We start from the raw sequence: 20,756 nt of genomic DNA on the forward strand, positions 1-20,756 counted from the left end.
AAAAAAAAGGAGGTGTTCCTATCTTGAGGATTGTGTACCCTGTGACGTAGGTCGGTACATCCTAGTCAGCAAAATCCGGAATTCGAAATACGAAAGACAGACCATAACGTCCCATTTTTTTGCTTAAATCAACTCATTAGATAATTTCAAACACTTTAAGTAGAATGCATTTTTTCCATAAACTGCACCATTTCCAAGGCAATCGATGATAAAAGTTGCCGTGTCTACCTACGTCATCAAAAAAATTCCAAGATGCCTGAAATGCAAACACCTCCTCTTTTTTCTCTATGACGTAGGTGTAAATGAGCAGAATAACGCTCAACAAGGAAAAACATTTTTTCTTGAATGAGCATAGAAAAAAGTGCTAATTGCCACTCATGACAAATGACGGGGAAATGAGGGTGAGCCAAGTAGATTCATTAAGCAAGTAAGCATATGCATTCTTTTTTGTGGGATGTTAGATCCCTCGGCAGGAATGATTCTCGAACTGCATGTGAGACCTATTTCAAAGTCTCTCGAAACCTTAGATAGAGGAAAACAATTTCTTTGTCCACTCAAAAATATGATATATTTTGAATCAATTGATAAAACTGCTGACTTTTTTATGAGGTCCCTAAAATTGATAAGTTTTTATCCTTCATTGCAACTAATGTTGAAAAACCTTTAAAATTGAGAGACAACTCACAACCTCCAGGAAAAAAAAAATGGATCAAATTTGCAGACAGAAACTCTTTCTTGGTAAGTATGTAAGTATATATTAAGTGAAATCTTCAAGTGGTAAAAGTTAAGGAAAAAGTGTTAAAAAATACTTGTAACCACACTTGTTGCTTTGTTTTTTAACACATAAAAAGTATGAACAAGGGGAACAAGAAAGTAAATCATAAAAAATTCAAGGAAAAATTCATGATGGTTTTCTAAGGAGCGTTTTACACTCTTTTTTTTTATTATTTTATTTTTTTTCCGAAGTAAAGACTTCACAGTTGTGTAAAAAAGATTCCCTCCCTCATAAATTATTGGTTCTTTCTGAGTTCTTGAAAAAAGCTTTTCAACAGATTTCCCCCTGTGATACATTTAGATTATGAAAATAAAGCACTTTTTTCGTATTAACAGAAATCAATTCTTATCATTACATTGAAATCCATTCACCAAATTGTGATGACATGCTTGAAAAATAACCACATGTTTGCTGCATAACCATACAACAGAACACAGTAATTCCATTATGTTCAAATTAAATTATCATGTCAACTCAGCATCAAGTCCTCTTTATATGTTTGTTTAAAACACATACTCTTTGTGAGAGTTCATCTAAAAAATTTTCACCATAAAGGGCCGATAAAAACAACCGACTATTTAGGTATTTTAAAGACTTATTATTGGCCTAGTAGGTACTAATTTCTCACAGCAATAAGGAGCAAAAGGTGTGAAAAAAAAAGCCTTCATCTATAACTACAAAATCCTGAAAACTTAGTCGTTTCTTAAATTATTTTATGCGTTTGATATTACATGATAATATTCATAAAGATGGGGGATAAGTTTGTTTTACTTCAGGAGCAGTTAAAAAAAAAAAATAAAAACAGAGAGGAAATTTTAAATTAAATTTTATTCACAGTATGTTACAAAATTGCCTGCTCCATGAAAAAAGGAGGGCACATACAAAACAAGAGCTGTTAGATAAAGGGAGGGGAGGGGGGGCGTAAAGGCACACAATGCAAAGTATGAGAACAAAATTAATTGAACACATTTTTTACACAAAATCATTACTTTTGTGAATTTATATGATAAGTCAACTGATTACCATGATTTAGAGGAAACGCTTGTGGAATTAGTGATCATAGCAGTTGAACAAATATCTTAAAAATGTAGCTTGTGAATTAATTTGAGACAGGATTAGGGGTGTATAAATAATATGTGAGAAGGCAGTGGGAGCCAAAATGCAAGATGATTAAAGAGGTAGTCTAAAATCTAATACAGAGAAGTGGTAGAAAAGTTTTTTATCGCACCGGGCATTATGTGTAAAATGCGATTAAAAATCAGACTTTCACCTCAAAAAACAAGAGACACTGACGGAATATGATACCTAAAAACTTGCTGAAACTCAGTTCCTGTTTTGTTTCAGACCATAATAAAATTTTTAGGTTCACGATGGGTTGATCAAAATCTATTATCAGTTCCTAAAGTTAGGTCTCTTTCCCAAATGGATCTGATTTTAAGGTCATGCTAGACCATCGAATGGTAAGGAAATAGACTTCTTACCAGACACTAAAAAAGTCCCAGAATTTTGGAGACTTTGTCTTTCTATATTAACTTCTTATCAAACTGAATAAATGGACAGAGAAATGGCACAAATGAATGATGTGATAACAACTTGATGAGGGTTGAGAACAACGGTTCAACGGTTCAACGGTTTGAGACCGAGGGCCACTTAAACTCTGTAAAAACCGTAGAACTCCACTTGAGAAATTGGGATTTTTTTTTTTTTTACCTCAGACAGAATGCTTCAAGGGTGGTGGTGGTGGTGGGGGGGGGGGGGGGATCTGAGCATGTACATTGTTTGCACTTAAAAAATAGGTAAAGCATATCCTGAGGGAGTCACACTGAAAAAATGAAATCATACAGGTGCAAAGGCTGCTCTGTTGTACGCCAAAATGTATAAGAGAATCTCGTAAAAGCCGAGTTGAAATATCACTGTTTTTGTTTCACGTGGAAATGGGGTGCCTTTAAATTTAAGTCATCCACAGGTAAGTTTTTTTTTTTTACTTCCTGGACATTACTGGAAAAAATTACATTTAATATTAAGTAGATATGACATCATTAAAAAAACACTTCAGACGCTCTAGAGAAGTCATTTACTTAACTTGGACTTTTTAAACTTGCAATTTCGTTGTCCCAAATAACAAGGAAAAATCAAATAATCTAATGACTTTTTGTAAATAGATGCACCACATCTATATTAACGCCGATCATAGATACATTAAAATGACAAGGATTTAAAAGATTTTTGTTTGAAATTACCTTGTCGGCAAAAAATTCTTCTAATAATACTGATATTTTTCAGTGCTGTCCTTGCATAATCAATACTTTCATCAAACTAAAAGGCTCCTCTCATGCACAGCTGAAGTTTACAACAGAGTAATTTTATTTGAAATATTGTGGACAATTCAACAAATTAAAGTTATACCAATTCAAAAGAAAGTGCTGACAAAAAAACCTGTTGAACGTAAATGCATGGTAAGCTTAGTCTTGTACTTTCAATTTAAGGGATTCAATAATGAAACAAAAGATGTCCGTTACTTCTTCAATCTGAAAGTAGAAACAGAACACGAAAAATCAGACTTAAGTTAAATTATTTACTTTTTGAGTGTGGAGGGTGTATTACATGTACAATCTCAGGAGTTAACTTGACATTTTTTTGACACTGGGGATGCTAAAATACAGAAACCTCCTCATACTGGAGATTTCTCATGGTGAAAAGCTGATCTTAAGTTTCAATGGACATTTTCTCTGTATACTTGCTAAGGAAAATGCATGTAAATGAACCTGCTCACAATGGAACTAAAGAACCCTGTTATTAACGGAAACATCTCTCTATCCTGGGAAATTCTGTAATGACCAGATACTACTGTATTGACATATTATGATGAATGGGACTTTATTCTTGCACAATATGAAAGAATTGTTCTAAAACTAAAATCGGGGGGGGGGGGGGGACGCTATGAAGACATCATTGTTTTGCAGGGTTTGCAGAATGTTCTTTACCTCCTTCACATTTTTTGAAGCAATCTCCACATCACTTCACACAATGAACCATATGTACGCTGAGGAAGGGGTTGGTTATTATATAGCCCCAAAACGTACGGTTTTATGTGTTTTAAAATCATTTACAGCTTTGATCCCATTTTTTTGTGCGTTTTTATATCAGTTCTGGCTATGAATAGGCTTAGTTTTATAATAACTTAATACATAACACCCGAGAACACGACCTGGGGAAATAGGCTAAAATAGGCAATTTAGCCTTTTAAACAATTTTAGCCTTTTTCGCCTATGTCGTGTTCTTGTGTGATACATGTTGATTGGGCTACCTTAAATTCTCTTGACTTAAAATATTTATATATTAAATGGCAAATAACTTACAACTTGAGCTGTTGGTTTTCCTGCTCCGTGTCCGGCTTTGGTTTCTATTTTGATAAGCACTGGATTTTTCTGTGAGGAAAAAAAAATTAAAGATACGCGTTCAGAAACGTTGGAAAAGAAATGTTGCCATGAAAAAAAGAGAATGACTATACGATAAGATATATGTATGACCAGATCTGTGAAAAGGGACCTCATCTTCCCGGAGAAAATTTCCCCCAAACTTTCTGGAAAACTTTCACTACGTTTTCCTACAACCAAAGAATTTTTGTCTTGGAATTTTAAGCCTCCTACCTCTGCCAATTCTTGAGCTTTCAGACAGACTTGCACCAGATTATCTTCCTTTATTTATTTGAAGAAATTTAAGGAAAATTTTCTTCCCAAAGATAAGGTTCCTCTCATAGAGTACATAGAGTCGTAATGTAAATGGGAGAGCTGGCGCCATGTTCTGCACGACGAGTTCCGAGCCCGGTGTGCGCCGAGTTCGGGTCACTTTTTCGATACATGTTCGATCCAAAATGGCGGTGTGGAATACGTGGTGATTCCTATCTTCTTTGTTTACATTGGATGGCCGGGTACCCGTGTATCGCAAACAATCGATTATGTATCGAAAAAGTGACCCGGCGTCACACAGGAGTCTCGGAATTCGGGACCTGGAAAATGCTTAAAAGTGGCGCCAGCTCACCCGCTTACATTACGACTCTATGTACTCTATGGTTCCTCTTTACAAATCCGATCACAAATATGAAATGTGAAGGGCTAGAAACAGAATTTTACTTAGAATACCTGCTGCCCTGAATGTGAATACATGCTAAAATTGAGAGCTAAAGATGCAGAGTTTTCTTGATAAAATGAAGCAGGTTCATTATAAACATGCATCATTTGATTCTAAATTTTATTTTCAAAGCATTCAATGATTAAAACCGAGAAACACCCCCCCCCCCCCCCCCTACCAATAAAAAAGTACTCGTTCCATTTAAACTTAAATAAGAAAAAAAACAAACTTGTCAATGATAGGCAACAATAATTGTAAAAAAAATTGACTTAATAAAATTGACTTCGCTGTAGATAACTAGATTGCATTTTGCCATAAGGCACCAATACTTTTTTCTCACTGACAGAAAATTGTATACAGAAAGTAATAAGGTTGCAGATAATCTTTCTTGAGGTCATTCTATTCTCAGTTGCACAAGATTTACCTGAGCAGGGTGGTTGCGAACAGTTTCTTGGAGAGTGGCAACGAATTTGAGGGAGTGTAACGGGACAACTCGATCGTCATGGTCAGCTGTGAGCAGGAGCGTGGCAGGGTACTGTTCACAATGGAAAAATACATTTTGACATTAATCAAATATATTTTGGAAAGATTATTGGGAAACACACTGGCTCTATTAATTTCTCTTATTTTTAATGTATTTGACATTCCAGAGTTTCATAAGAATGTTAACAATGTATCTATCCTATAGTTTTGCGAGACAATGAAGAAGAAAAAAAACCCACCAAATATCTTATCTTCAAAAATGTAAATACGAGTTTGTAGCATGCGTTTTCCTCCAAAATATATATTGTTCACTGAATCAAATTCAGGAAACTTCTCAGAGGATAATTGTGGTGTCTGCTTGCATATTATGAGGCACTCAGTAGCGCAACAGCAATTTTCTGGTCTAACTGTTTCAGTCCCCATATTTTGATTCATTATGCTGTTTACTAAGATTGGTTTCCATGATCAGAATGAGCCCATCGAAATCAGTCATTGATGCGACTGTTGAGTGTTGTCAATATTAAGAGGCGCCTCTGAGTTTTAATCAACATAAATTGCAAGTACAAAATCAAAAGACATTCATGCAACGCTCAATTTGCGATTTAAGTTAATCAAAAAGTATCGGCACCTCATAATTTTGATCTGAAAGACTCGACAGTCACATTGATGACCCATTTTGAAAGGCTAATTTTGAATGTGGGGACCAAGCTCTACGGACAAAAATACATTTTTTCAAATTTAAAATTTTCATACAGTAATGATCAGCTGATCAAGTCATGGATCAAAATTCTCTTTGATTTCCATGTCTTTCTTAAAATTTCTTACAACAGTAAGATCTAGAATTATCGGATCGCGATTTAACGGATTTCACGATTTAACGGTTTCGGCTTCCAGTCCCGTGAAATCCGATAAATCGAAGTCTTACTGTAGTTTATTTGTCTCCTATCAAAATTTGTTTGACCCGTACTTTTTTAAATAGATACAAACACTTCATTCATACCTGCACATTTTCACCTGGTAACTTCACATTGTGCAACGGAGAATACTGACGAATATAGTGAAAGAATTTTTCTTCATCAGGGTCTCCATAATCAGAGGTCCAAGCGTATCCAATAGTAAATTTGTGAAAGTGTAGCATATCTAGAACCCTAAAATGGAAAGAAAATTCAGCAATTACTTCTCTAAAGTCCTTAGGAAATCCCATAAATTTAACCCAGTAACTTAAACTGACGGTTTCCAGCCGTCCGCGCTGCACTGGGCAAGATTTGAGGAGACGGCTGGGAACCGTCCGTCGATTGTTTGCATTACTTCAGCGATTCTCCAGCAGATATTATTCTCATCAATGTTTATATGAGTAGTATGACCAACCTATGTCTTATTGTGTACGGTAATTTCTTGCTTTGTTATGGTATTTTCATATTAATGTACATTTGAACATGAAATAACCTTAAAATTTTCTGATTTTTGCTACTTTTGAAGTTTTTGTGACTTTGACAGCAATAAATAACGATAAAAAAATTATTTTACGTTATGTTTTCATCATTTTTCTCAAATGTTGTATTGTGAATGCTTATTATATTGATTTTTAACCACAGAGAAGGAGTTTTAGGATTATTTTGAAGTGTTCAAAGTTACTGATTTTCGCCAAATTAAATAGTAATTCCTGGCCCGGATCAGGGTCAATAAATCATAAGTCGATGGGTCAAATACTGCTGAATATTTCTGTGCTTTTTGAGAGAAAACATCTTTCATCAGACATGAAAATGAAATTTTTTTGCTCCTTCCTCATTTCTCTTTGCTTGTGGCTTTTGCCTGAACCATAGCAATGATTTGATGGAGTCGTTTTTCCCTCCAGAGACTCAACTTTTTTTCTTATCGAATTTAAATAAATACGAACGATCTGAAATTTTTGGCACTTTCTTTTAATTTTGGAGATTCAACAAAAGCCTCAACAGGCAGAATTCCTTATTGATTATTCTATAATGAGAAATACATACCCGCATTGAATTATAGCTGCTCCAAACAAATCTGGACGCTGGTTAATGCATGCAGCTACTAAGAGCCCTCCATTAGAGCCTCCCTGTATTGACAAGTAGGGAGTCGATGTGTAGTTCTCCCGAATTAGGTACTCTCCAGCAGCAATGAAGTCATCAAAAGTATTTTGTTTATTCAGAAGTCTTCCTCCATTTTGCCATTTCTCACCATACTCACTACAACCAAAAAAGGGAGAGAGAAAAAAAGAAGAAATTATCAACATGAAAAATTATTTATGAAAAATCAACACCGAGCAGATTACATAATTATATTCATACCACTAACTAACCATGCATGCATAAAAGTTGCTTTCTAAGTACTCTCCTGTCACAGTCCCCTATCCTCCCAAAGCTCCTCCAGGAGTTGCAACTGCCTTATTCAATGCAAAACTCCCTGTTGTCACCCAATAGCGTAGTCTCCACTCATCAAAATGGCGTCAAAATGGAAGCTCAAAGTGAATCGATTTCAACGATAAGTGGCTCCAAGTCGGGACTTGATGCGATAGATGAGTGTTACATCTCAAAATAGAGCGGCGCGACTTTTTTTTGATCAACAATTGCGAACAGATCGTATTTATCGGTTCACTTTGAGCTTCCATTTTGACAAGTGGACACAAGGGTTTTCACTGAACATCCCCTTCATCTCCTTTCACAAGAGACTCAATCAAGCATCTTCTTTGGTGGCCATTTTTCTGTCATCCTACTAACATCACCTGATCATAATAAAATTCTGCGATAGGGAAGCGGGGCTGACTTGCGCTTGATTGAGTCAAAGTTGCATCTAGAAAGCAAACGATTAAGAAGTTCATAAAATATTTTTTAAAAAACATGATTTAAAACAAACCACATGACTTGAGCTTTAGTGTGAAGAAATGGAAAGCTCCCGTGACTCACCCTCCTCCTCGAATATTAGCTATAGCATAGACTCCGTTGAGATTTTGAATAAATATCAATCTAGAGACACTAAAACTTGGTTGAAGATTGATGTTGAAGCCACCGTAACCATACAGAAGCGTTGGATTCTTGCCATCTTTCTTCAGGCCCTGCAAAATAGCACCAAGTTCAGAATTAGGGTTTAAATTCTCGAACGCACTTTATCATATATTTTTACTAGGGCTGTGCAAATAGTGAATGTTTCAAACGAAGTGATTAGCTAATAATTTTGCCAATTATTCACGAATAGCAAAGCGAATACGGAATTATTCACAAATAGCGAAGCAAAAAAGGAACAATTTAAGTTAAATATTCACAACTAGGAGTAGTAAAGCAAATAATTTAAAATGACTTTTTTAAGTGCAGAAATTGGCAAATATTAAAATAGTCGACAAATAAGTGTGATTAATTTTTTGAAGAATTTTCCATTTGTTCTTGCATCTGCACAGAAAACAATGAAATGCTGTGATAGTAGCCTAGGCTGTTAAGCATGTGTTTGAATATCCCTGAATGATGGCTGGACTGTTCCTGCAGTTACATATGCATTCCTAGGATTTAAAAGTAAATGCGCGGGCAGTCAAGCTAGTATCTAAGGCTCACCTGACACTGTTAATATTTTTTTTTTTTTTTTTTTTTTTTTTTTTTTTGTGTTAATGAAAATATGTTTAGGAACTTTTCCCTCTTTCCCTCTTCGTTATTAAACTTTCAATGTGTGGCACTCTTGAAACAACCAAGATATGCAACCCAATCGCAATCGCGCGTGCTGTTCGTAAACTCAGCAAAGTTGGTAAAGATCAAGGGAGATCCGCCGTTTGCGATATCTTGGGGCGAAGACTCTAGGATGGAGGCCTTGCGCAGGTCCTCACAACGTTTCACGATTACCACTTGGAAATTCGTTATTTTTGACGGCTCAAATCTGGACTATTCAAATAATGACCCAGGATGAAAACTCAGGATTCCCACTTGTTTTCCTTTAGATTTTCTTTTAGAAAACACAATTTTCTTCTCCATAGATTGATTGAAAAAGAAAAATTTCTTCAACTTTTGTCTGATTTTGTCAAAGCTGAGTTAACAAATCACCGATTATAGGAGTAATTTGATTTCAGAGGGGAGAAAGAAGAGGGGTTATTCCCGGGTTTTAGTATCAATTCATTAAAAAATTCTCTACTTTTCCTGAATATGACTCATTCCCTGATACGTCCCAGTTATTTCTGGTTTTCCCTTGTCCTGGACAGCATGGTCCATTGCAATCTTGAAGAATAACCGTTCGTTCTCTGCTTTTTTCTGGATTGGAAACTCTCATGTCAAGCACATACGGGCATTTATGGATGTTTTCAAACAAACAGAGAAAACCCTGCAAAAGAACTACAGTAGAACCTCGCTAAGTCGGAACCCGCTTAAGCTGGAAACCCCGCTAACTCGGTAATCATGGCTCGGTCCCGTTTTTTCGCCTATGTACGCAATGATAAGAAATCCGGCTAACTCAGAATCGGCTAACTCGATAAAATTTTTTGGCCCCAAACTTGAAAAGATCCCATATAAAGTTCCGCTAACTCGGATTTCCATTTTCCATTTCCCATTTTCATTATTCCCTAACTTATCCGCAAATTCGTTTCGCCGCGCTCAATGTGAGGGCAACGTGGTAGCGCCGCGCTCGGCGCGCTCGCCGCACGGGGGATGTCTCGACTGCAGTCAATCACAAATATGAACCCAATGCCTCTGGCGTCCGGCCTACGCTGCGTCCCCCTTCCACTCCGTGACATCAACGCACCCTCCGTCCAGAGAAGTCGTCGCTCGCACTCCGTTTCCTCGGTCGGCTTCCAAGTTCCGCGCAGGAGGAAGGATCGACAGAGTGACTCATGCCACGTTTTCCTAGGATTGGATTGATGCTCGCCGGTCGCCGCGCGCTATTCCATCATTTATTATTGGTAATTTATTAAGCGTGCCTAATTTGTTACATCGAATAACTGCTCCGCGAGCAATCTGGCGCATAATGCGCCGCGCTCGGCGTTCGATACCTATATTTCACGCGATCAAACATAGATGATTCGACAGGTGTAGGCTGCGCGCGCATCACGCGTATGAAGCCGGGCGCGCACATCTCGTAGCTGTGAACGACCAACCAATGAGACGGTCTCGCTCAGGAGAAGTCTAACGTTCGCGGCACTCGCTTAAACTGTACAGCTTATTCCTAACAATTTAAGGAGGCCTTACAGTTAGAAGAATGACTGAAATACTGCCTTCAGTTGTCTTTTTCGGCGCGTAGAGCTTTTCATTCGGTGGTTCCGGTGAGCGCCCGACGCGGTATTACGACGTGGAGTAATTTTGGCGCAAAATTCGAAATTGCAACACAAAATAATACAAAGTCCGATTAACTCGGAAACCCCGCTAAGTCGGAATGAATCCTCGATCCCGATGCATTCCGACTTAGCAAGGTTCTACAGTAAAGAAACCTGTACAAAAAAAGATGAATACCTTTTGATGAACTAAGAACATGGGTACTTTAGTTCCATCCTTACTTGGATAAAATTTTTGCTCAATTACATACTGCGAGGGATCAAAATTTTTCACTTCAATCTGTCTGAAAACCTGAAAAAAAAAAAAAAAAAATTAAAAATAAGTTGAAATTAAATTGAAAATTAACAATAGAAATTTATAATCTGAAAAATGAGCATCAGCATTAAGACAGCTACAAGACTGCAAATGAACAATTCTTTTCAAATTTGGGGACAAACATTCCACAAAATATTACATATTAATGAATTTCTCATGGGGGTACTTTTTGAGTGGGAAAATACTTGAATGACAGCGTGGACGTCCTGTGAAAGGTTGGCAACAAGGAGTGGAGGAGAGATCAGGAGGTGCCATTTGCCTGATGATTTCTTGGAGAATAGGGGGCAATGGCGATTGGGCGTCGCAGAGCGCAAGGCTGCGTTGTGAAAGTGGCTTAATGTTATGTAAATACTTGAATGATTACAAGATTGAATGATTTTGTTGTCTAGATTGTGTAAAAAAGAATCCAATTAGAAGTAATACGTTACCTTAGGTTTGAATTCAGGTTGGCTGAGATCACATACGTAAATAATTCCGGGAGTCAGAAAAGATGTGAACTGGTAAAAAACTTCTGCATACTTCTTTTCTCCAGAAAATCCGGTAATTGTGCCCATATCAAGAGGTAACTGCTGAAGAAATTTGCCGGTTTGCAAATCATGCACTTTTAACACACTCTGCAACAAAAAATTCGGGAGTTCAATCAAGGGAACTTATGAAATTAAACAAGCTTTTCTGATAAAAAAAGTTTAAGTGAATGTAAAATGTCAAGAGACAAGAGAATTATAGATAATTCCTGAGCTAAGCATTTCTTAATTTGGTATGTTGGAGTTTTTTAGCCAGTGTACATTAAATTCAGCCTGAAGCTGATATCTCACTACAGAGGGAAAAAGCTCACACACAAGCATGATTTTCCCTCAAAGAGATACGCTGTTTGGTGCAACACTAGTAACAACCATTTAGGAAGGCAACTGCAGACACGTTTCAGCCATGTTGGGTTAATCCTCAGTGCAGCGCAACCTCCTGAATTTTCTGCTACCAAGCTCAGAGAGGTCGTGAAAACCAACCCGAGACTTGGGCAAGCGGTTGCTGGCTTGTTGGCTAAAAAACTCCAACATACCGTCTTACGACCTGTGCGTCCACCGCAATCAATTTGTGATTTCTTAATTTGGTTGAATAACTGTTTGCATTAATTAAAAAATGACTTGCAGCCAGGTTTTCCTACCAAATGCAAGGAAAAAAACAAGGTATGAATTATTCAAATCAAAATGTTAACACTAAAAGTTTTCCTCAAGCAGACACATATAAAAATTCTGCCAATAATTTTTAACAGGTAAGCCTGGTTCCCTTTCGCAAAACACTGCCCTAGATAAGCAGAGAGGGTAGGGAAGTACAGGCTGTTAGCTGTTGAGGTGCTGCGTACATGGTAGACGAAGCACATGACCATTTTAGATTTTATTGCACCTGCGACAGGAATAATTTCCAAACAGTTACTTGCAAATTGAAATCAATGAGCTCATCGCCTTGTAAGTACCCACATTTTACTGCAAAGAATGTCGTATTTCATATTTAAAACTTTCAGACTCAGTATCATTATCTTTCAGCCGTTATGGGTTGCAGTATACATTCTGAGCTTGGCTTTCTTGACACATTTAACACCAGGGGCCGGACGATTCTTGGATTCTTTGGCGCCAAAGGATCTGTGTACCTTGCATGAGGCCCGAGACCTACAGCGCTTTGGGGACTTAATTAATGCTCAGCACCAATTGCTGGGTCCAATACGCCAGTGCAGAGTTTAATGAAACTTATACGTTCGTAACGGCAAAAACACAATGCTGCAGGAGGCCTAAAATTTCGGTCATTGGCAGTCAATATGTATGTATTCTCCTATTTTTACAAATTGTATTCAATACATTTCCTCCGTTCGGGCTCTTTCTTCGCCCGTCCTTAAAGGCGCTATTTTCTGAAAATTCTAGTTATTCATATTTTGAAACCGAGTAACACATCATCATATAATGGAAATTAGGAGCTGGGACATACCTTGACATCTTGAACGTAACACAGGACCAATTTGTTGTCTGCAGCACAGGTTGCCCAATCCAAGACATCATGATCATTTTCAGCTACTACAATTTGCCAGTTCTCCGGTGCAGGTTTTTTAAGGTTAATTTTTATTAATTGATAGTTAGGTGCGTTTTTGTTTGTCCTAATTATTAAATCCTCTCCGATATTTGTTATATACTAGAATAACATTTTAAAAACAAATGTATTAATTGCAATTATCTTTTTCTGTCCTATTTAACTTCTGAATAAATACATAAAATACAGTACAAGATATCATTATGTGCACCAAATTGTTTGAAAACTTCATCTTGGTTCAAAAATAGTTGCCAGTAGATTTTCATTACAGAACAACAGAGGTGAAATAAATTAATACTAAACCAAACACTTCACTCACATTGAGCTGAGAATAAAGTAAATTGAATCTCTCAGTTTGAAAACGACAGAACTTTTACGATGTTCGTTTTTTTACATAGAAACACTCCTTTTTCGGCTGTTACACAGTTTCCATCCTCTCCTGAAAAATTTCATTTTTCCGAGATGGGTCGTTTTCGAACTGAGAGATTCAATTGAGAAAAGTCAGGATGAATAGTCACGAGTCAAATAAACGATTCTTTCTATCCAAATTCACTAATTCTTCAAGTGATTTGTCCCAAGCTTTGTTTGATTGTTGAAAATACTTAAATTAGCACTTGGTTTTGATTAAAATGTTAAATAAAGTATCTTTCATTAAAATCACTCTTAATGAACAAGTGACTCTTGAACAGGAAATAAGAGAGATGAAACGCTTGATAACAGAGCAAAGATTAAAAAACTTACATCATAATCACATTCAAGTTTTTCAATTATAGGACTCAATTTTAACTGCCCGCTAATCTTCCCATCTGGAAGAGTATGAAGATCATAGTAGTACATAAGATTGTCTTGACAACCTTTTTTCGGCGTAATGATCAACCACCGTCCACAGTCGCTTACTTCTGCACCTCTATAAAACACAGAAAGTACGGAAAAGAAATTAATACAAAACTGTAAAAAAGGTGCACGGTGCAAGGTGGATATGAGGTTGTTCATGAATTCACAATAGAATTTTATGTACGTGGCTTTTTTTTCTCAGAACAACATTTTTTTAACTGAAAATCTTAAGCTGCAATCACTTCAATTTCATTTGACATATTTCAGCATTCTCCATAGAGCACTCTTCTACGCTTTGGTATCAATTACTCAATTTTGAGTTTTTCAGGACCAGCTTTCAAAGACTGTCACATTTTATTAACTTACATGTTTCGAATTCATTAATACTTTCTACTGACTAAAACCACCAAAAGCGGACAAAATACTGATCCCGAGGAAAGTATCAGTGAAAAACTCTAGTTCTGATACCATTTCCTTTCAGTGCGTTCACTACAGAATACATCGTTCTGCAAGGAGCCGTCCATAAGTACCGAAAAGCAAACCTTAAAGTTTTTTTGACCTTTCTTTATCCTTTGTAACAATCTACAATGTAAAATGCTTCTGTGAACACTTAGAAAACTTTCATGGCACTGACTGTGACTGCTTGTATTCCTCCCTCACTTCTTATGGTTATTACAAAAATTATATTAAAGTAATGGAATCAGTCAAGGTTGCTATAAATAATAAAGATATGAAGGCATGCAGGACCCGCCCACAGGATTGCAATTGAGGAAAAAAAAGGGGAATAAAAATGATTGATTTCTAAGTTTACAATAATCAAAACTTATGTTTAAGAAACATAACAAAATAATATGCACTCTGCTGAGCATTCACACCCTCAAATCTTGCTCTACTGAATGATGACAATGGAGATACCCATGGACACAAACCTCACCGACTTCATACGGACGGCTCCAAGAGGCAGAAAAGAGAAAAGAAGGAACACAGCATTATGTTGAACTTATGAATACAGTTGAATAAGTAAAACCTGGATTTCAATTCTTGTCTCTGGTTAGTGCTCAACAATCCATACTGCTAAAAAAGTGTTTCCAGACTTCAACACATACACTCACATTAAATACTTAGGCTCTTCAGGGAAGACAACAACCATGATATCTTCTGACTGGGGAGTGTTCAAGCGATGATAGTACAATTTTTGCTGTGAGTCTGCAGAGGTTTCAGTTCCGTCAACTCGACCTTCTTGATCTGGATATCTCTGGAGAAAATTAAAAAAAAAGAAGATACTTCATAGCGCGCTTACACTTACATTCTATACTTAGGTTCTTCAGGAAATACAACGACCATGATATCTTCCGACTGCGGAGTGTTAAGGTAATGGTAGTACAATTTTTGCTGTGTATTTGGGGATGTTTCTGTTCCATCAACTTTACCTTGTTGATCTGGATACCCCTGTTGAGTGAGAGAAAAATGAAAAAAGATACTTCATCTTCAACACATTGAAAGGGGCGAAAAATTTTGCTGTTGAGGTCGTTTCTTCTTATTCATGCTGTTTCATCAAATTATTTTGAAAAAGTAAAGAGAAATTAGGGAGCTCTATGATCCTTGCCGAGTAAGAAAAAGGTTAAGTATAAGAGAGTCTTCCTCCTCTTCTAACATTTGACTGGGGTTGAGACCCTGTTTATCTAGACTCTGAATTAAGAAAATACTGGTGATAAAACATGATGGTCCTCCTGGGATGAAAGGCAGCTCTGTGCCCATCTCTTAAGCGGTCATCTGGGTTGCCTCCAGCTATGAGGTCATCCTACCGTACAAATCTTAGCGAGTCTCTCCCCGTCTATTCTTTCTACATGTTCCGACCACATTTTCTGCCACATCTTGGTCCACTTAGCTATATCTAGAATTCGGCACTCTTCGGAAATTGACACATTGGTGTACCTTTCTGGGAGCATAAAGCCTGCTAATTTCCTCAGGACTTTCATTTCTACACTCCAAAATTGTTGTGTAGCGCGCTTCGTGTCTGCTTGGGTCTCCGCAACATAAGTCTTACGATCGTCTCATAAATTATAACTTTGCTCTCTTTAGCTATGCATTTGCTTCTCCAAACCATTTCATTAAGACATTCAGCTGTAAAAGAGTCTGTACTTGATTTTTAGAGAATTAATGAGCTTGTCCAAATTCGTGCGTTTTTGAAAATTAGTCAGTGCATTTAGTTCACAGGAATTTTCTTGGATTTTTTAAACGATATTAGCCCACAAAAAACGAGTTTATAATTGCAGATTTTGGGCTTGTATTCGACTGCTGCTGAGGAAGCCGGGGTAACATACGAAAATGTTCCTCTCGTTGCGTACGAAATTTGGATCGCATGTTGCCTCTAAGATGATTTGTGGTACGTGCAGCATGCACTGATGATGGCTGTACAGTCTATTGACGGCAGCAAAGGCAACACATGATCGAGATGTTGGCCGCGTACTAGATATTTTCGAATGCCACCTTGGCTTTCTTGGTGATGTGCCTTTTTAAATGAGAGCTTCAAATATGCAATTTTGGGATTGTTTTTTGAGAGTCAAGATTGTTTGAAAAACTTCAGGAAAATTTCTGTGAGATGCGTACTCTTTCTACTTCTTAAAAATGCATGGATTAAAAATTACTGGACACGCTCATTGGGATGAAAGACTGAGAGATATAATTACAGCAAAGGTAAAATATCTGAAAGGATTGAAAAATAAAGAGGAAAAACATCTAGAAAGAAAATAAAAAAGTTGTACGAACCCCATAAAATACTCCTTTGTTGTCATGAGTCCATGCGATTGAAGTAAATTTTACCTTCTCTAAAACTTCTGGATAATCTTTGCCTGGAAAAATTATAAAACAAGTTTATGAGTTTTTTATTGCATGATTTAGTCCGAAGTAGAGGATGGAGAGAATGATATTTATGAGGGGGGAAAAATGCATCACTAGAAACAAACTCCATTTCATGAGACATGAGTTAGATTCCACGGAAAACATCAATTTTAACACCCTGTGAACACTGTAATTTTCCACCCCAGCATGCAAAGCTAGACAGAGACAGGGTTGCCACAGAATTTGGAACATGAAATTCTCTGAAATTTCTCCGATTTCCCGAGCTCGTTTCGGTAAAATACTGTGACAATTGAAAATATGCCAGATGGTTAAAAATGCATATTTAGAAATAGTTTTCGGGCAAAAGTAGTTGATTGAAACGTCAAACCCATTCTAGAAAGCAAGTAAAGGTGACTTGAAAATTTTTCCTGGATACTGTCATCATTTTCCCTGACATTTCCAGGTTTTACCTAACTTTTATAAATTCCCTGGATTCCCTGACAGTGACAATCCTGGCAAATTAGTAATGAAAATGTATACTTTTTCTAAAACCTTTTCGAGAGCATTTTCAGACTACATAGAAACACACCCCAATATATTGTGAGATCTAAGAGGGGAAAGGGAAAACTTGAACTTGAAATACTCAAAGGAGCCCTAAACTGGTGGCAAAGAATCAACAACATAAAGATTCACAGATACCCAAAAATATGTCTGGAGAGACTAAGAGAGCTAGACAAAAGCAAAACTAATGTTCCGAAATAAAACTTCAAAAATGTGAGAATTTCTTACCTGTTTCTACATCCTTAAATTGGATTGAACTCCAATCAGAACCTGATTTACTAATCCCATATGCAAAAGTTTTTCCATCTTCAGAAAACTTTTTGACGGAGAGGGCAACTTTTCCATCATCAGATAAAGTATTTGGGTCGAGGAATTCTCGAGGTTGTCCGTCCAAGGAGTCTTGTACATAAAGGACACTACAGGAAAAAAAAATAAATCATTCATGTCAAGCTGAATTTATCATCTATTTTTTTCCTTGTACCATACCTTCATTAGAAATTTCATTACCTTAATTACAAAAAGTGATATTACAATGGCTTGGTTTGCCTGCCTAGCGTGTAGCAAGGTGAATCATTTAATCTTTCTTTTCTTCCAGAAAATTGATTGTACCAATCTCTGTGATATATAAGTGAATAATATTTTGGAGCGGTCAGAGAGATCCAAACACATATTTTTCAAAACTTGAGGATAATTACTCATCAGTGGCTGTCAATTGTCTTCACATTAATGAAAGAAAAACATTGGTAAGAGGGCACTTTTTTTAAAACAAACACTGATCATGTAAATTGCAATTTTTTACATTATTCACTACTGAAGGACTACAGTGCATGTTACTTTCCAATTTTAAATTAGAGGACGGGGGCCCAGAAAGTTCTTCACCTTCATATTTTTTGAGGCAGCCTTTGTATTTTTTGAGGTTGCCTCCACATTACTGTCCATACAAGACTTGCGTGCATCACTGTTTCCTTCCCATATAAGAGCATCTTTAACCATTTTGTTCCGTTAAGAGTGCGCGTTACACAGTTTCTTTCGCAAAAAGCTTTGCGCTTGGCTGGTATATGCCCTCTGCCTTAACATTTTTTACCCTTTATTAGGTACCTTCACATTTACTCTGCTATCAGTCTGCGACCAAGCATTTTCTGCACCCCTGGCAGAAGATTAAGTACCTAGTATAAAAAAAAGTTCATCAAATTTAAAAATTTAATTGCAGTATTTTTGTGAAGAATCAACCAGTGGTTTTTCAAGCATGGATTTTTTTACCATGCGAGAAAGAAAATCAACTTTAAAAAAAAGTTTTAGAAACTTCTTTAGTAAAATCTAACTTATTAAATTTCTTAATGAAATTGAAAATCATTAGTTTTACTTACTTAACTTAAAATTTTAATAAAAATAAAAATACCAATCAATAAATTATTAGAAATGGGGACTTTATTACATGAAATTTAATAAATTCATTTCTATACCTATTCAATTAATTACCAAAAATTATCATAATAAAAAATAAATATCTGTAAATAAATATAAACTGAAAGTAAAGAAACTAAAATTATTAACCCAACCAAAAACTTAAAATTGAAACACCGACAATAGCAAACTACTAATAATTGGATTAAAAAAAATCCTGAAAAGGAGGAGACCTGACAATCCTTAATTTACATAAAAATATAATTAATTTATTAACTGGTGGTTAAAAAACCACTGGCTGATTCCTCAAAAAAGAATACTGCAATTATTAAAATTGAAAGCCACAAGAAATCTTTGAATATACCTCTTTCTTACCTTTGATTCTGAAGTCCTGAATTTTTGTAGAAAAAGTATTTATCTCCATGCTTAGCAGGGCAAGAAAACTTAGGATAATTCCAAAGATTAGTCAAACGTTCTTTAATTTTGGATCGCACTGGACACTGCTCAAGGAATTTCTCTGTTACAGCATTCTGAGCATCAACAAATGCTTTGGTTTCCTCCGCATCAGGATCCTCCATCCAACAGTACGGATTTGGAATCTGTAAGTAAACCATTCAATTGAATGTGAAGATGAAAAAATTTTTGATAAGATGAATATTAACATAAAATGTGATAGAGGAAGTGTCAACACTTCCCCATAGATTTTTAGTCCCTAGTTTTCCATTTTCTTTTCAGTAAATTTTTGTTAACTTCAGTTCTTTAGTATCCAAGCTTGAAGTCCTTTTTTCATTCCAAATTCAGTTTACCAACCCCTTTAAAAATTTTATAGTAATATCAATTTTATGATAATTACTTGATCGACAAGATTAGAGACAAATGATTGTGAGACCAGAACCATCCAATCAAAGTGAGTCACGAGTGGAAAATATGGCAAGTTATATGACATACTTAGGCTTGAAATGCTCAAGCTTCACTCAAATCTTTTTGAATCAAGGCGGCCAAATAAGGGAGTTTTACTTTTAAATTTCCATTTTTGGTTTGCTGACTATACTGCAAATCCTGTAAAACTGCAGACTATTAGCGGATATTTTAAGAAAATGCGGATTTTCAGCAGATCCTCTTTGTATCTTCTTCGTTCGCGCGTGAAGTTACCCAGATTTTTAAATTATTATCTCGAAATTATCAAAATTCACAATTCTTGCCATCTCGCTAATGAAACAATTTTTTTACGCGGATCTTTTCCAAATCTACAGATTAAGTGGTAAAATTAATGTATACTATTTGCAGATCTTTAGATGCTCTTTTTGTATATGTTTTGAAAAATGTTTTGGATGCGGATCTTTTGTAGAGCTTTTTCAAATCTGCGGACTGTATGCGGATAATGTGGTAAATTTACTGCGGACCATTTACACGTCTTGTAATGCACTTTTGGCGTGTCTTTCGAAAAAGTCAAACGGCAGCACTGGACAGATGACGGGTTAAAAAGCGTAACGTGATTGGTTGGCTGTGTCTGATCTTTGCTTCGTCATGCCTTTGACTGGTAGAATGAACTTAAATTTTAAATAAGCTTGTTTGAATTGTGAAGAAGTAGAGTTCTGAATGAACGGAGGCTAAGATATCAGCTAGGAAAGGACCCTTTCGCACCTTAGCTGGAAGGTGCAATGTGAGAAATTCAAAAGGAGCTGGTCTTACCTCGACACCAAATTTGGTTTCTTTGACGGTTTCATCACGTCGAGGGACAGGATAGTCGAGTTTCATACTGGCGATAATAGAATTAGACGTTAACTTCAACTTGTTAGACCTCAAAAACTGCCATGAGAATCTATTCGGTTTGAACAGGTGGCGCGCAGTTAAGCCAAAAATTCTGAAGCCTGATGAAACTTCGAGAGAAAATGATGAAACGCGGCAAAGCTGCTGAACAGTAATCAACGAATAAGGCCAATAAATAAATTAAATGATAACATAAACACAAAGCACAAAGTATGAGAAAGCAGAAAAAACAAGATTTAAAAAAAAGCCTGCAACCGAGCCCGAGCCGACTAGCCGACACTCATCGATTCCAACGTTGGTTG

At 36.5% G+C, this 20,756-nt stretch overlaps 1 protein-coding gene across 2 annotated transcripts; it reads right to left on the reverse strand.

Annotated features, from left to right (window-relative positions):
• Window positions 1-1,583: 1,583 nt before the first annotated feature.
• Window positions 1,584-20,687, reverse strand: LOC109035811 (prolyl endopeptidase). Of its 2 annotated transcripts, none has more exons than XM_019049590.2 (15): window positions 20,377-20,687; window positions 19,060-19,283; window positions 17,509-17,696; window positions 16,648-16,730; window positions 14,991-15,133; window positions 13,786-13,951; window positions 12,946-13,146; window positions 11,397-11,582; window positions 10,831-10,944; window positions 8,317-8,465; window positions 7,387-7,599; window positions 6,390-6,537; window positions 5,331-5,441; window positions 4,135-4,203; window positions 1,584-3,303 (listed from the first exon to the last, which is right to left on the reverse strand). In XM_019049590.2, the coding sequence occupies exons 1-15, from the start codon at window positions 20,440-20,442 to the stop codon at window positions 3,238-3,240; spliced, it is 2,127 nt and encodes a 708-aa protein (XP_018905135.1). In that variant the 5' UTR covers window positions 20,443-20,687; the 3' UTR covers window positions 1,584-3,237. The 2 variants fall into 2 exon arrangements, with proteins under 2 accessions (XP_018905135.1, XP_018905134.1); XM_019049589.2 differs by lacking the exon at window positions 14,991-15,133 and adding an exon at window positions 15,185-15,327.
• Window positions 20,688-20,756: the final 69 nt, after the last annotated feature.

Source organism: Bemisia tabaci, chromosome 7 (genome assembly GCF_918797505.1).
Source record: "Bemisia tabaci chromosome 7, PGI_BMITA_v3".
Classification (NCBI taxonomy): Eukaryota; Metazoa; Arthropoda; class Insecta; order Hemiptera; family Aleyrodidae; genus Bemisia; species Bemisia tabaci.

Coding starts and splice junctions, on each gene's coding strand:
- LOC109035811 (XM_019049590.2), bottom strand. CDS start 20,442: ATGAAACTCGACTATCCTGTCCCTCGACGTGATGAAACCGTCAAAGAA. Junction 11,583..12,945: donor GTTACGTTCAAGATGTCAAG/GTATGTCCCAGC, acceptor TTTTTGTTGCAG/AGTGTGTTAAAAGTGCATGA. Junction 6,538..7,386: donor GCAGCTATAATTCAATGCGG/GTATGTATTTCT, acceptor TTTCCATTTTAG/GGTTCTAGATATGCTACACT.